This window comes from Rhea pennata, chromosome 4 (assembly GCF_028389875.1).
Source record: "Rhea pennata isolate bPtePen1 chromosome 4, bPtePen1.pri, whole genome shotgun sequence".
NCBI lineage: Eukaryota > Metazoa > Chordata > Aves > Rheiformes > Rheidae > Rhea > Rhea pennata.
Window position 1 is genome coordinate 39081677 of NC_084666.1, and position 15915 is coordinate 39097591.

The 15915-nt window shown below is 33.1% G+C and overlaps 1 protein-coding gene across 6 annotated transcripts in view; it reads right to left on the reverse strand.

Annotated features, from left to right (window-relative positions):
• Positions 1 to 973: 973 nt before the first annotated feature.
• The window catches only part of CEP44 (centrosomal protein 44), a 58348-nt gene continuing 43406 nt past the window's right edge, over positions 974 to 15915 (reverse strand). For 2 of the 6 annotated variants that reach the window (XM_062575792.1, XM_062575790.1), the window contains 10 exons: positions 13779 to 13925; positions 12229 to 12376; positions 11082 to 11228; positions 10081 to 10188; positions 8555 to 8686; positions 7408 to 7617; positions 4499 to 4568; positions 2268 to 2395; positions 1972 to 2009; positions 974 to 1174 (listed from right to left, as the gene is read on the reverse strand). In XM_062575792.1, coding sequence (XP_062431776.1) covers positions 1117 to 1174; positions 1972 to 2009; positions 2268 to 2395; positions 4499 to 4568; positions 7408 to 7617; positions 8555 to 8686; positions 10081 to 10188; positions 11082 to 11228; positions 12229 to 12376; positions 13779 to 13867 — 1128 coding nt within the window. In that variant the 5' untranslated portion in view covers positions 13868 to 13925 and the 3' untranslated portion in view covers positions 974 to 1116. Of the gene's footprint in view, positions 1175 to 1971; positions 2010 to 2267; positions 2396 to 4498; positions 4569 to 7407; positions 7618 to 8554; positions 8687 to 10080; positions 10189 to 11081; positions 11229 to 12228; positions 12377 to 13778; positions 13926 to 15746; positions 15836 to 15915 lie in introns of those variants that run through there. The other 4 variants (XM_062575791.1, XM_062575795.1, XM_062575794.1 and 1 more) reach the window with 4 other exon arrangements.

Here is a 15915-nt window from a genome sequence, read left to right on the forward strand (position 1 = left end):
ATCACCATATGTTCTTCTGTTTGGATGTAAAAGAAAAGTCAATTTATATTCCATATGGTTAAAAATCATAATTATTGCTAAATCATATAAATCATTTTTACCAGCATAATCTCAAACAGCTGCTTTCATCTTCATTTGCAAACTGTCCAAAAAGATACACTGATATTGTGCTATCAAACTACTACATCTTTTAATGTGAAATGAGTTATTACAGCACAAGAAAAATCTCATTATGATATGATCTAATACTTAATGATTTAGAAAGGGCAAAAAAAAAACAAAAAACAAACAAAAAAACACTCCTGTTCTTATCAAGCCCCACACACACCTTTGATTTGATTATATGATGTTTATAAAAGCCTTACGTCTACTTATGTCTCTAAAGAGAAATTTTTACAGTTCCAGATCATGAGTGTTGTGTATTTTTTAATACTGGATGGTCTCCATCTGTGCTGCTGATCTTAATGTGTTGGGTTAGAGTACTAAAAACACTCAACACATTTCTTGCAATCAAAGTCTGTGGACTTACTTACACATTTTAGCGCTTAGGATAAAACTGACCCTCGCTTTGTCAGTGTTAATGGAAGCTATAACGTATTGATAATCTCCAAGCAGGCATGAAAGTTTATGTTAAAAAAAAAAAAAAATAAAAAAACCCAAACCCCCAAAGATACATATTTACAATTGTGTATTTAAGTTTTCATTAAGACTTATTCAATCATACAGATGGTAAGATGGTATGTAAGAAAGTCTCCTGGGTGCAATATGCTAGTCCCAGCTGGAGTGTTTCCAAAGGGATGTAAACCATGGTCCTCAAGCCTGCACTTTAAAAAAGTATTACTTAGCACACTGCTAACAAGTGTCAACACAAAAATACATTGCTGTAATGACTTCACTTTATCAAGGGGGAAGCTATTCGAACAGGTTTTTAGAAGCAAAAAGTTGAAGAAAAAAGAAAAAATCAATACACAGATGCATTAAAAAAAATTTATTCTAAAAGAATAAAAGCACTGGTGATCATTACACAAATTATATATTAAAATTTTAATGCTGTAGAAACATATATCAGTTGCAATATCCATAAGACTACAAAGAATGGGTCCAAAGACCTGTTCTTCAGGTCTTCTCAGAGATGCTGTTTGAGGTTTTCAACAATTCTGAAGTTTCCTCAATCCTGAAAATACATTGTTTATACACATACACACATTAAAGCACAGTAAAAGGCAAGTCAATTTCTTATCTTATAAAGAACCTCAAATAAAAAAAAAAGGCAACATTAAACTAAATTTCCTCTCATTCTCCCTTTTCCCCTTCAGTTGGTAGGAATGTTGAATCTCTACCAATGAGCACTAAGCATATATTAAAAAAAAAAAAAAAAAAAAAAAAAAAAAAGTATCTGACAATAAAATTTGAGGTTAAATCACACAAAAAAGCTAGGCATTTGTACAATAAAAGTTTCTTGTTAAGAAACTATTATATAGCAATTCATTTCTCCTCACCAAGTGTAACACTGAATATATTTTGTAAGAAATATTTTTACAAATCTCAGGACTAATATCAAATATACCTTAATATAGCTAATGCAGTACTTGGCCTGAAACTGCTCTTATTTTGTATTAAAGAGTGGGGTTTTTTTTCCTTAACAGGATCAAAATTTCTAGTCCCAGGAAATTCTTATCAGAAGATACATGATATTCTTATTACTTGTCAACCAGATTCTAAACACCCCTTAATCTGCAGTTAATACCATTAAGAATGCTTTCCATTGCTTGTTAGAAACCAAAACAGTGAGTCATCCCACAAATACAAAACTGTAAGTGGATTTATTATCCAGTGGAGTCATAAGGAAATGCCACACCTGATGTAGAGACCTTTGAGGTTTGGAACACATATGTACATTCTCTATATGCCTTAGTCAAGTATAATTCCCTCCTGGGAAATGAATTCCGGCTGCCCTTTCTTATTACTTACATTTTACTTATCCTTTCCATTCTTTGCCTTGTTGTCTCCTGCAATTTAAAAGCAACAAATTTAGTGAACTCTTCAAAGCTAGAAATCTTCAGATAGACTTTCAACCTGGAAAATTCATAGAGAAAAATGAGACATTAAAAACTGTTTACTTATCAAAGTTTTTTGAGACAGACCTAGATGTAGTTTTGCATAGATTTCTTGTTTTTCACTAGTAGTATATACAACTAAAACTAATGCTTACTTATTCTTTTGACCTTAGAGAGGAAATCGACTAAGCATTTGCCAGTTTTACTTACCTTTGAAAAGTCTGTCAAATCATGATAATTAATGGTCATGGCTTTGGGAGATGGGTCTGTGGATAATAGTGAACTGTATCCAGACGACTGATGAAGACTCTCTGGCATCTCCTCTTTCCTCTCTATATCTATGGAGAAATACTTATTTTTAACGTCACCTTTGCCTTTTTGCTCTCTTATTGCAAGGTCAGCTATCAAATAGCTTGATTTACAGTATGTAATAACAGAAGAGAATGTATTGTTTAGAGAAAGAGGGAAAAAAAGCTACTGTGAGTATCCGAAGTACATTTCTCATTCCTTAGAGCAACAAAGATGGAATATATCAAGAACAACACACAAGACTAATTCCAAAAAATATCTAGGAATGCTAGCTTTATACTCATTACAGTAAAATCAACACTTAAGCAAATATAATTACTAGGTCAAGCATTTAATAGTGATTTTGCATAGTTTTCATTATTCGTAAACTGCCTGTTCAAATGTTTTTCGTTTGTGCTAAATAACTGCTGTCATAAGCAGCAAAAAAATAGAAAGAAAATCATCAATTTATTGCTTTATTTGAAGTTTGTTTGAAGCTCTTGCAGTTTTCCTAGTTCTGTTCCCACTGCAATGAGGTTAGGTCTGTTTCTGCTGAATGGATGGCTATCTTTCACATTAGGAAGACTTTGGTATGTTGTTTCTTTTTAAAATCAAAATTACTCAAGAGAGAAAAATACCACTGTCAGGGGACAGAAACAATATAATATTTATAGAACAAGAGGGAAAAGCGTTCACATGCATTTTTAATAAGACAATGTCTACGGATCCTACTTTGAAATGGGCTTGGCAATACTGCTCTGTATTTAAACTCATATTAAATTATTTTTAATCAATTAAGAAAGTGCATCTTCATTACAGCTGTGATTCCTGAAGAGAATGATTACAACCAAGAACAAAGCACTCTCAATAATGTACATTCTTAGACAGAAAATTTAAGACGTCGTATAATTCAAGTTCTTATAATTTCCTGGATGTTTAATTTAAAAAAAAAAAAAAAGGAAAACACATGCTGGAAAAAATCTAAAACCCTAAAAATAAAGTTCTCTTGTAAAGACCTTCAGTCTGCTTGCTTTCTATGAAGTTCTGACATGTCAGTAATAGACCACTAAACATGCAAATGGAAGTAAACATGTTGCAAGGTTTTTAAGATCCATAAAAGGAAGGCTGCATTTCTAAGACTTCAGAATTAAAATAAATTTTGACATAAATAAGAAATTGCCTTGCAATTTTCATAGAAACTGGATTCCAGAGCTTTACAGAAATGAGTCTTTACCTTCCCTTCTAATTTCAATGCAACAATCCTGGAGGAAAAGGCCTCTTCAATAAGAACGGGAAACATTCTTCTCACCACAAGTAAGAATATTCTAATAGATGCCATAGAGGAGATGGGACAAATTTATGAAGTAAATGATGCACTCTTAAGGCTAAGGAGCTACCATTGAGGAAGATAAAAGAATAGAATTCTTTAGGGTATGGGGGTGGGGTTTAAATTTCTTTCCCACTTATGGCTGTTTCATTTACTCCTCGAACCTTATCAAAATTCAATTTGAGATAAAACACCATTTTGCCTTGCTCTTCAAAAATAAACAAAAAAAACCCCAAAAAACCTCACAGCTGAAAGTCTAACTGGACAGCTACTAGCAAAGTCAAGAGGGATGAAATACGCAGAACATTGTACTTCTTTCTTGAATAGTTTCTGAGATTCTGGATAAAAATCAGTTCTGATTTGTCTCAAGCCACAGGATTAAAGTAAAATATATAAATACATCACTGTTGTAGCTATAGTAAACCTGTGGCAGCAAATATAATTCCCTCTATTCCTCTTGATGCTTAAGAATAGAGCTGAAACATAATAAAGGCTGTTAGCTATAATTTGAAGCATTCATCATGTCTTACAAATAAACTACATACACTAATTAAATTTGCATCTTATTTTTTTGGTGTTATTTGTAACACGTAGTTAGTATGCTATATGTTTGCATTAATGTTTTTTAAAAAATAGTTCAGTAAAGAAAGCTTCTAAAGAATAGATTACAAACAAAACTTGCAGACTCAGTTCTTATTTGAAACATGCTTTTGATTTAGTAAGTCACTAAATTGAAACTGTCTACTTAAAAACACTATGTTAGTCAATATTTGCAAGAAGTATTTGGCATATGCCTTTAATTAAAAAGGAAATCATAAACACTCACCAGGAGAAACTGGAATCCTACTGGAAGCACATTCTTGATTTACATTGTTGAACTCCGTAGGTAAGTCACTCTACAATACAGTTTATACATTTACTGAATTTTAGGTATACATCCTGCTTAAAGTGTCTTTTAACTAAAATTATATTTAAATGTAAATACAAACAGATATGCTTTATCAATCTCCTCAAATGCATTAGCCCTACACAACTATTTTCATAGGACTGCTCTTCAGCTTGTAAGAGCCAAAAACTCACATAATTATACTGCATTAAAAAAAATACCAGTCCATCTCACAATTTTAAAGAAAATTGAAGCTTTTCATCTGTTTAACAGCAGCATTAGAGTAGTGCATATAACTCAGGTACAATTCAAATGAACTATCAGACAGTTCTTGGCCTGTCCCAACAGTTGCATGCTGAGGTCTGCTGCTGTTAGCTTAACAAAGTAAATGCCACTTCCACTGGATATTCAGAAATGCAGCTCCTAAGCCCTGAAAATATTGAGCTGTATATCTGAAATGAAATTCACCGCACATCAATATTTAGAACTCTTAAGTCCAGTTTAAGCTGGTTTTCCAGGCTCCCCAACGAGAGAAGGTTCCTTCAAGAATGGTTTTGTGTTTAATGCCATCTATGTTCCATGACATCTTGTTTATAGGCAAGGAAACAAAGTTGTACTAACACTAAATGCTTGTGAGCGCATCTAACTTCAAAAATCTCCAAAAAACTTGTGAACAACAACATCTAGACTTTCTTCACCAATGAAGATGAAACTGAGATTTGAAAAGTCTATTGCTTTTAAAGCTGGAGTAACTGACATAGTTATGTCAGTTAACAAGTGAATATTATACCCAAAGATATGAACAAGTGCTATGTGAGAAGAAGTTGAAAAACAGCTAAGTATCCCCCAAAAAGGGAAAGAAAACAAAAGGCCGCAGGGAAGGGGAAGGAGTAGAAGGTATCTGCACTGATTTCTTCTGCCTGTTCCTTTCATTGAAATGGATTTACTTTAATAGCTTTCCGACTTTCCTAGAGCTATATGCAGAGCTGTTGCTACTTTGGCAGCCATGCAGGACAGATCTTAAGAGTGTTTCTGCTATGTTGGCTAAATGCCAACAGTTTCCTGAAAAATGCAAGAGTAAGAAGGAGTAATTCTCAATTGTTCCTATATCTGTGAAGCACAATTTGGATGGAATTTCATGAAACAAAGAAACAGCAATTCTCTGGCGCAAAGGATTTTTTTTGATAGTTTCCAAACAAGTTAGGGGTTTGAAGACTTAAAAACATAAAAGTCAGCTTCTTTTGCTTTGAAGCAACAATGCCATACCAACTGAATTCAAATTGTTTCTGCAGACTTCCTCTTACAGCATGTAGAACAGAAGTGACCTTATTGCACATTTTTGAGTGATATTAGTGTTAAGTATTTTATTAGCAACTATCTCAAAACTCTGAACTTCAGTATACGTTGTATGTTTCTGTAAACTCCAATCTATTATTAATACAGTATTAACAGAACAAGGCTAGCTGAAACACAAGCTTTCCCTTGCTGTCATAAATGCAGCAACCACCTTTTGGAAAGAACACACATGAAAGATGGACAAATTTCTTTACGGCTGTTCAGCTGAAAGCCTGTTGAGACAGCTACCAGAAGAACCCTAACAATAGCTGTCTTATTTGGACATATGCCCACCAATAATTAAGTTACAGTATTTATCCATATGGTAATTGTGACTTCATTCAATCACCATATGAATGACTTCATATGGTAATTAACTTGAGGCATTACTGAACCTGAAACTGGGTAAAACAAAATAAATAAATAAAAAAAACACACAAACCACTTTCCATTTCAACAGTTTGCATAATAAGTACACTTCCAAGGAACACACACACACACACAAAACATCTTATATACAAGTAGTGGCGACAATTTCAAGTTTACAGGGCCAGCAGCATAGCCCAAGCTCCTGTTTACAAGTAGATTAAACTTTTTGGCAACTACAGAGAAAAAAACCAACACTTATAAAGTACTTTTCACACAGGTTTTCAGCTTCTGGAGAGCTTTTCACTGTATCTGAAGGATAGACGAGCTCTAAGTAAATATATTTTGAAATTAAGCATGCATTCACAAATACGATGCTACAGTTCAAATCTCAAAATATTTACATGCACACATATGAAATTATATAATATGCATGTACTTGTATACAAGGACCTTTCAGCAGCATGAAAAAAGTTTTTAACGCAATGCAGTAATTGATTTGCTCTGACAAGTATGCCAAATGTAGCCGCATTACAACTGTAGCACTCTTGTGAATTTAGGAGTGCACAAAAAGGGGGGAAGGGGAGGGAAGGGAAATGAAGTATCATCAGTCAAGCCATAAATTTAAGATAACCATAAAAGAATAGGATTAAAAAAATTAACTTTCATTAACCTTCTTTTTTTTTTTTCCATCAAATATGCTATTTATCAAAGGCTCCTTCTACAAGCTCATTAGGTAATATGCATCTGTACATATATGTACATACACATACAGTCATTACCTGAGCTGAGCTATACCTGCTGTTCCTGTTAGGAAACAATTTACACTGGATAACTTTGCTGCATAAAGCTTGAGGAAATAAATTCAAAGAATTTGTTTCTCCATTCAAAGAAATTAACCAAAAAAAAAGAAAACACAACACCAACACCATAAATAACATTTCCATTTAGATAGTCTTTTTTAAAAAAAGTGAAAAGCATCAGGAGACTGAAAAGCAGCAAGCGCAGAAGCAGGTTCACAAGCGCTGTGCTTAGGCAACACCTTTTTTTGGTCATTTGGTAATGGCTGCATAGCACTATAGAAATAGACAATATTGCTACAGTTGTATCTGCCTTTTATTACAGGAGAAAAATAGAAGTTGACATACTTTTCTGGACTGCAACAACAGCTCTGTTTCAAGGAGCAAAACTCGACTCAACAAATTATTCCAGTCTTTCTCATCTATAACCACTTTTCCTTTCAGTCTTTCTTCTAAAAAAAGGAGCTTATCCTCCATCCAATCTAGCTTATGAAGTTTTTCCTGGCAATCAGCAAGCTGGCTCTTTAGGAACTCAATCTCAGAATTATCTTCTAAGACCTGGAAATATGGATAAGAATAGATTTCCTCCAATTTAGACATAGATATAAGTATAGCTCATCATTTGATCTATGAAATTAAAGCGATTATTTCCTTACTTCAGTAAGCTGCATTCTGTCACATTAAAGAATGTTTTTTCTCTCCAAATTGCTGTAAACAGACTGTTCATGAGATTTAGCTTTTACATACTAAAAATGAATTCAGAAAAAGCTGATTTCAGTATGATTCAGGCATTTGAAGGTGCTTTATTGAAAGAATAATGATTTGGACATCAACTACCACAATAATTATTTCATTTTTACCCATTTTTAAATGCTATTTTAACATAAGCACTAGTAATAACAGAGGCTAATTTCCAGTGAATTTGTGTCTCATGACCTCACCCTTGGCTGTCATCAGAAACTGCATGCAGAGAGAAACTCTGACAGAAAAAGGATTCTCTGGTGTCCAAGAAAACAGGAGATCTGACTGAAAAGACATTTTTATGGGTAAAGCATTCATGATGTTTTGCTTCTTATTGTCTAAAATAGGTTCCATCAACACTACATTCTTTAGTTCTATTGTCATCCTTTGAGGGAAGGCATCCTTTTCACAAAAATCCGTTAAAATATATCTGAAAACTAATCTTCCACTGTCATAATTAAGACAAAATGGACCAATGAATTCAAAAACTATCAAGTCAAGATAGATGCACCTCCCCATTGTTAAAGAAACTGATTAAAAGAAAAAGAGAGACAAATAGAACTGATAAAGCTAGAAAGCTGGGTTGCCAGAACTGGCTCTTGAAAGGTCAGCACAATTTTCCTAGCCATTTTAATATATAAGTTATAGTCAGTGTGCATGGAGCTATCTTTAAAAAATTTCTCTGCCTTTAGAAAAGCTCTGTAAGACGAGTTAAGAATATGCGTGGACATAGTCTTAAAATTAAAATTCTTACTTGTTCACATTTGACTTCCAGAACATCATGATTTAAGTATAATTCTTCTTCATTGTCTCCCTCTGCTGGAAGGGCTGGTGAAAGAAGGCTGTCACTATCTTTGATTTCTGGATGTCGTTCTACTTGAGGCTTCTTTTCAGTATGTTTAAAAAAAGAAAATCACTAGCGTTATTCATTACAAAAACACTTCTGAAATTCATGACAGTTAATTGATACAAAAAGGCTTATTATTTTAGCATTTTGCATGTAACATTTTTGTAATCTAACAAACATCTCCACTGGTTCAAAAACATAACAATCAAAAAGCAAAAACCTAGAGAGCCAACAGTTCATTTTGCATGGCAAATGAACCTGGCATGAAAAAAATCATAGAAGACCTATGCGTACACCATACTATATTAAAGCATACCTTGGTTCACATAAAAAGTGCTGAAAATACCAACATTCCCTTTTACCATCCGGGTGCTAGACTTCCAAATGTACATAGAGAGGTGTGAATCTCATTAATCTTATATATCAACACACATACAGATAGGTCCAACATTAAAACTACCACACAAGCATTTGGAAGAAAAATAAAGTTTAATAAGAAAGACTAAAACTCTTCTATTCCTTGATTGCTGTTGGTAAAATAGTCTTATGTAGCTATGCAGTTCACTTCAGATGAAAACTCTTTGTTAGAAAGAACAAAATAAAAGGCAAATTTTTATTTTCCTTTCAGGTAAAAGCCAGCCCTAGATCTCTCCCTCTCTCCCTAAATAAATTACTTAGGGATTGAGAATCTGCAGCTACTCCTACTTTTATGCAATGCTTTAACACTTACAGACTGCATGTTTTACTGAAAGTGAAGTTCTCTTTAAGGGAATTCTTAATAAGGACACTCTCATATACTTCCACTCAATTTTACTATTCAATAATAACGATGTATCATTAGTCATGCCATATGTTTTCTTTGTGAAGTTTTCCTCACAGCTAGGAACAATATTTTCATATTAAACAGAGATCACAGTCACAGTCTTAAAGAAGTTTTGCAGGATTTTACTTTGCACCCTCTTGGCAGAAGACAGGACAAAAGCTGTCTCCAAAGAGAAGAGTAACATAGCTGCCAATCAAGCATTAAGCTGAAGTCAGAGAAATGTTTCATTAGAAAACTTTGCTGAACAGAGCTGCACAACAGAACAAAAAGTGTGTTTGAAAGCACATCAGTTCCAACTCCATATAGGGTATATATTCTGTCTTTTTCCAATCATATTTTGATTGCTAGCCCTCCTTTTTGGAATAATTCAACCAACAAGTGACAGTACTAGATCATTACCACCATAACTTTGAGATCAACTGCTCAGTAAAAGAGAAGTGACATTCTCTCTAATAACATACTTCAATTAACTCATGCGTATTTTGGAAAAACCTGTCCACTCAAACACAAAAACTCAAATAAAAGCACGTATTTCTGAAAGATTCTGACTTGCTACAGCTCTGAGCAGCCTTTAGACAGAGTAAAATAATAATAAGATCTATTTTCATACTTGTTTGGAATTCATAGCATTGCCACTGGGATCAGCATGGGCTTTTTCACAATTTGACCATAGTTCGTACTTAAAAGATCCAAGTTTCCTTCTTGTTTGAGATTTGGCCTTCAAAAAAATGAAGAGAAAAAAAAATTATGCTTCTAATACCAGGAATATTTTCCTGAAAAAAGTCATCATTTCTAAGTGTCATTAACAGGAATACTGCACGGCACAAATGCAAACACAATTATAACTCTTATACAACAGTGTCTAAAAACCACTGAAGGTAAATATTAGCCAAATTAACAGAGAAAACTGATCTGGAAATGAACACTGTTCATATATACCCATAATGCCTATGCAAGGATGCATCAAAACTGGTCATAAACAGAAAGATAACTTGCACCAGAACTGAAAGACAAACAAATAGGAAAGAAGGATGTAGTCACATCCCAAAAAGTGACAAGGAATACAGAAGTCTTGAAGACTACAATAAACGCCAATTTATCACAAAAATCCTGTAAAATATAAAGTTTTAAACATAGCACACATTGATATATATTAATACCTTAATAACGTATATCAAATATGATTAATAAAAATCACAAATGTATACTGCTGAAATATAAGCATTGTATCTAAACTAAACGTTACCAGAACTTTTTATATATCAGAAGGGTTTGCTTTGTTTCTAAGTCTACCTTAAAAAAAAAATCTAATGAGTTGAACATTTACTACGTTTAGAACTGTTTAAAAAATAAATAAATAAATAATAACACTTACAGCAAAGATTTATCTTTTTTCTAATAATTTTCTTTTATTGATACTACAAAGCATTGACAGCTTCATGTATACCTGATACTACTCAAGCATCTCATAATGGTACTTCTTACTAAATTCTCTTGCTATTTACATCAGTGATGCTCTATCTTCAAAAAAAATGGTCTTCACCTAACTGGAGCAGCACCAAGCATATGTCATGAGAAATATGTCTCAGAATAATTTTATTTGATCAGTACCTTATTCAAGTTATTTAATTCCTTATGCTTTTTTATCACACAGTTGATAATGTCACAGACAATCTGCATTTTTCGTTCTGCAAAGCCAAACTGAAGAAACTGCTGTTTTGTTAAGATTGGTTTATATTGAAACAGATCTCGAAGAAGCTGCAACAAAATTAAAAAAGGTTCATTTTTTTTTCAAAATCACCATGTAAGTTGTCATAGAAATAGCATACTCTTGTTCTTATTTTCTCTAAAAATCTTTTCTTTCATTCTACCCTTTAGCAGTTAATCCTTTAACAGTTAATCCTTTAATCATTTGGTAATTTACATATTCCAGGGTGATTCTTCCAGTTAGGCCTTGTAACCTATCCCTTCCAGAAACACTTCATTCATGTCACTCTTGCAGTTTATATCTCACATCATCTTAAGATGTACTAAACAAATGACTGTAGATGTTAACCTTAAAAAAAAAAAAAAATCCAAAGTGAGTGTACAATACTTCTATTAAGTGCTGTGTTAACTTCAGCAAATACGTCAAAGGCCTAATAAGACTCCCACCCTGAGTTTCTTTGCAAAGCAGTCTCCACCTTCTTGAGATGGAAAACTAATCTGAATAAGCTAACATTAATTAATACATCCAGCCTCCTTTTAACAAAGATGTAAAGTGTTTACAGATACTTTAAAATCGCATGAAATTACTTTTATTCAATTCAGAAAAGAATTTAATGCTATTTATAAACTGTTAAGAAGTAGACTTTATACACCAATTAATCTGGCACAGCATTTTAAAATAACTGCACTTTTTAACTGTTATCACTATTATTGAGGTTTGCTATGGTTTTCTGGTGGTCATAATTTCCCCTAAGGTCACTTCTGGCTATATAACTTACTATGCAATAAATATTTTTGTATTCTTCGCATTTAACAAAATATGATTTTACTGATTGTGTCAAAACTGAAATTTGGCTAATAATATCCTCCCTTATTTTCAGGAAAATATAAATTAAGATTTGTCACACAGCTGGTTACAGCTTACCTTCTGCAGTAGCAGAACTGCAATTGTTTTTCACTGCTTGCTAATAAAACTCACACTAGATGTTTAACAGTTATGAGGCCTTATTCAAAATTGTCTCTCTAATACAAAGAGCACAAAACCAGATACCTTATAAATAGCTTCAATGAAACGCAAGTCACTCTTTGCTGTGAGTTCTACATCACACTTCTCCAGAAGTTCTGCTATGGAAGTGGAGAAAGATGTGAAAGAATAGCTGATGATGGGTAAAAATGCAGCTGGATCACCCTTTATTAACCTATTGAGAAACAGAAGTATTTTACATAACAGAAAGAGAAAAGTCTTTAATGTAAGTCACTTCTAACATCTAACTTCAGAGATATATTAATATAGTCAGTATGATATCAAACATAAATTGAACTTGAACTTCAAGATTTTCCCAGCTATCTTGATCAATGGAATTTTGCAGGCATATGTCATCCAGTAGTTCTTACTTTTATGTGTAAACATCCTGAAATAATGTTTTGTGAGCCCTCTAATCATTCTAACATTGTCAAATCTAAAGCCCAACAGCCTTTATCATCTAAATGCTTAATTTTTGATCTTGAAGAGATAAAATTTCTTCAAGGAAGTTTTTTCCACAAAATTTGCATGAAATCAAAGAAAATAGTCCTTTCTTTTTAATATATATAGAACAGTATTACTCTGTTTCCTGAAATGTATTTAATTTGTAGTTAACTGTGTTTAGAAGTTTTGTATAAGTTTTGCTTTAAGGTCAGTTAGGAAAGAAAAAAAAACCAAAATACTCTGCAGTTGATGGAATGTTTAAATTGTGAAGAACATTAACTTTATAATCATGAGAGAACACACACTTAAGTATTATTTCTCCCTATTCCCCAAATTGCATAAAGAATTTTTTGCTCAGGGAAATTCTATTTGTGAATCAATTTTGAGGGAAATGTGGAAACTTACTATTGATATGTTAAAATTCAGAAATAAGTAAGTATTACAAAACCTTCCATTTCTCAGAACTGAAATGTAAATGTTACACAGGTGTACTCCTTACATTTGCAGTTTTTACGGTTAGTGGAAAAACTTGTTAATAATGTAAATTAAACATTCTTTCAAGATCCAAGTTACTAAAGGAAAAAAAGATAACATTCAGAAAAAATAATCCGTTGAAAACAAGGATTTGAGTTTACAGTGATCTGTAATTCTGATCCACAAAAAGAAGGAAAGCCATGAAGTATTATATTAATCGTTAATTTAAATGTGACACAGTGGAGTCAAAAGATAAGCTGAACTGATCATTCATCCAGAAGTATTTAATAGATAAAATTAGTCATCCCACTGGATCTAACTATCTAATACCTATACTAACTTCTCTCAGTGCCCTGATTTTCAGGTAAGATAGTTTTTAAAACACTCATGTTTTTCTAACTATTACCTAATCCAATACAAGAAAATAGTAATTTTTACTCCATGAAGCATCAATATTCAATCAGTTTTGTTAACACAAAAGTAATAGACAACCTTTAGGAACTATCTTTCTTTTCCAGTTACACTCCTCCTATTGCTTCCATTAGGAAGACAAACATACAGAGATCATATTTCTCATACTAAATACATATCTGTACACACTGTTTATGTATGTTGTTATCATCATACATCAGTATAAGCTGAATCACATTGCTTCTTACCCGGTATAATCCACATCCCTTGGATAATTTAACAAGCGAAGTCCTTGCTCTATTTTTCTTAAACTTCCTTTTAGGTCTCCTGTTGTCATTATTTCAAATATTCTTCTCTTAGATTATGAGATAAATATAATACAGTACATTCTCCTCCTTCAAATAAAAGTCATGTATACATGAAAATTTTAAAATGCAATAGAAATATCATTAAAATTATCTATTTTTGCTCCTTTTCTCTAGACATTACTATTTCCCAAATGTTACAACACAGCACAGGCTAGCACAAAACTCGTTAATACCAGTCATCTTCCTCATTCATTTTAACTCAGTATCAAGCACTAATCCTTAATCCCACCAATTATCACAGATGTTTAAAGGTAAGGAGATCTAAATGCATACTAAAAATTTAGAGCTGACTGAAACCCATTAAAAAGGAGTAAGAACAAGTTCCTCTGCTGTTTCAAAGGAGCAGAAACTCCAGAAGTAGTGAAAGCCTTTTGCGTTCTTTCATCTAAAAATTTTCCTGTTCTTTTCCTCAGATCTTTCAAGGTCAGGACCTTAAAAACATATACAATCATTACTATCAGGAAGCTTGTTCGTATCATCCTGACTGATTCTGCAACTTTTTAAGATACTGTAACCCTCCTATGGTTTTGACAGCTTTCCCCCAGCAAATCTGAAATAGTTAGAGAAACTAGCTTAGATCATTTGGTCCCAAGTTTACTAGCCAAAGGAGCAATCTTTGAATATGTAAACATCAGAAGACATGCCTAACAATTCATCACAGACTGCAGCTCTCTATATAAATAATCCATTAAGCAAGTTTAAAATCATGGCGGTAGTGGGTGGGGAGGAAGAGAGGCAACAGATTGCCTAGACATTTCAAGACAGGTGTAAATTTACTGCCATGACAAGAAGTCCACCTCAAACTTCTCTGTTGTAACACACAAGTTGAAAATCCACTTTCCATCTACTATTAGCTTTGCTTCACAGGAGAAACAGACTTATCTAATAACAAAGGTGCATTTTTCTCTGCAGAACTGTCCTGCAAGGAAGTTAAAGACAGCAACAAATAATAATTAAAAAAAAAGTGCATCAGCAAAGCACAAGATCATCTTCCACAAGTTTTTAGCTTTTTCAAAAAGGATTAGGAAGTGTAGGCAATTCCTACTTTAATGACACTTTTTGTGAAACAAAACTAATTAGTAAATTCTCAAGGAGAGGAGGAAGAGACAGAAAAACTAATTGCCCTAAGAGATCTAAAAACACTGGCAACTATGTCTGCCTGGTAGATTATAAAAAGAAACACCTGAAGTAGTAGCTTCAAATTAAATAAAAATATCAGTACTAGTTTTCTCAAAACCTAACCCTTCACTCTATTGCTTCAAAATATATATTTAGAGACACTCTGAGAACATTGTATCTTGCAAGCATTCATTTTGAAGTTATAAGCATCCACTACTGGTTCTTTTCCAACCTAAGACTTTAAGACCACAGATTGGATAGCTCAACCCTTTTAAGTCCTAATTGAAAACAAGTGGCCTGTATCTTAGCATTCAGACTGCTGGAACTTGAGAGAGTCTATTAGCAAACTGCCAGGTTCAGTGTTTGGTGTTTTTTTTTTTTTTTTTTAATATTGTTTAGAGAAAAAGCTAGGCAGATAAACAAAAATTAGGTCCAAGAAACTGAAGAGCAATTCAAAGATAGGAGATAAAGAATTATGTAAGCCTAATTATATAATTAGGTTCCAGCCATCACTGAAAGCCCAATTACAAAACTGTAAGCAACTTCATCAGTATATTCATAGTGGTGGAGAGCAGTTGCAAAGTTCTGAACTTGGCAACTCTCAAAGTAAAGTAATAATGTTTAAAGAAATATTAAGATAGTTAATGGCTTTAAAAACAATTTTAGACTACTAAAGCAAATAAATCAAAGCTTAAAAATACAGTAAATAAGCTACAATGTTTATCTTACAATAAATATATTTCTGATTTCTTCAAACTGTAGTTAGACCATTTTGTTTGGTTGGGGAGGGGGGGAAGAATTCACGCGGTTTTGCGTAGGCGCAAAAATATCAAGCAGAGATATTTCAGTATCGTGCTGGGTGCGAGAGAGACGCTCCCAGCACGGCGGGAGCTTGGAA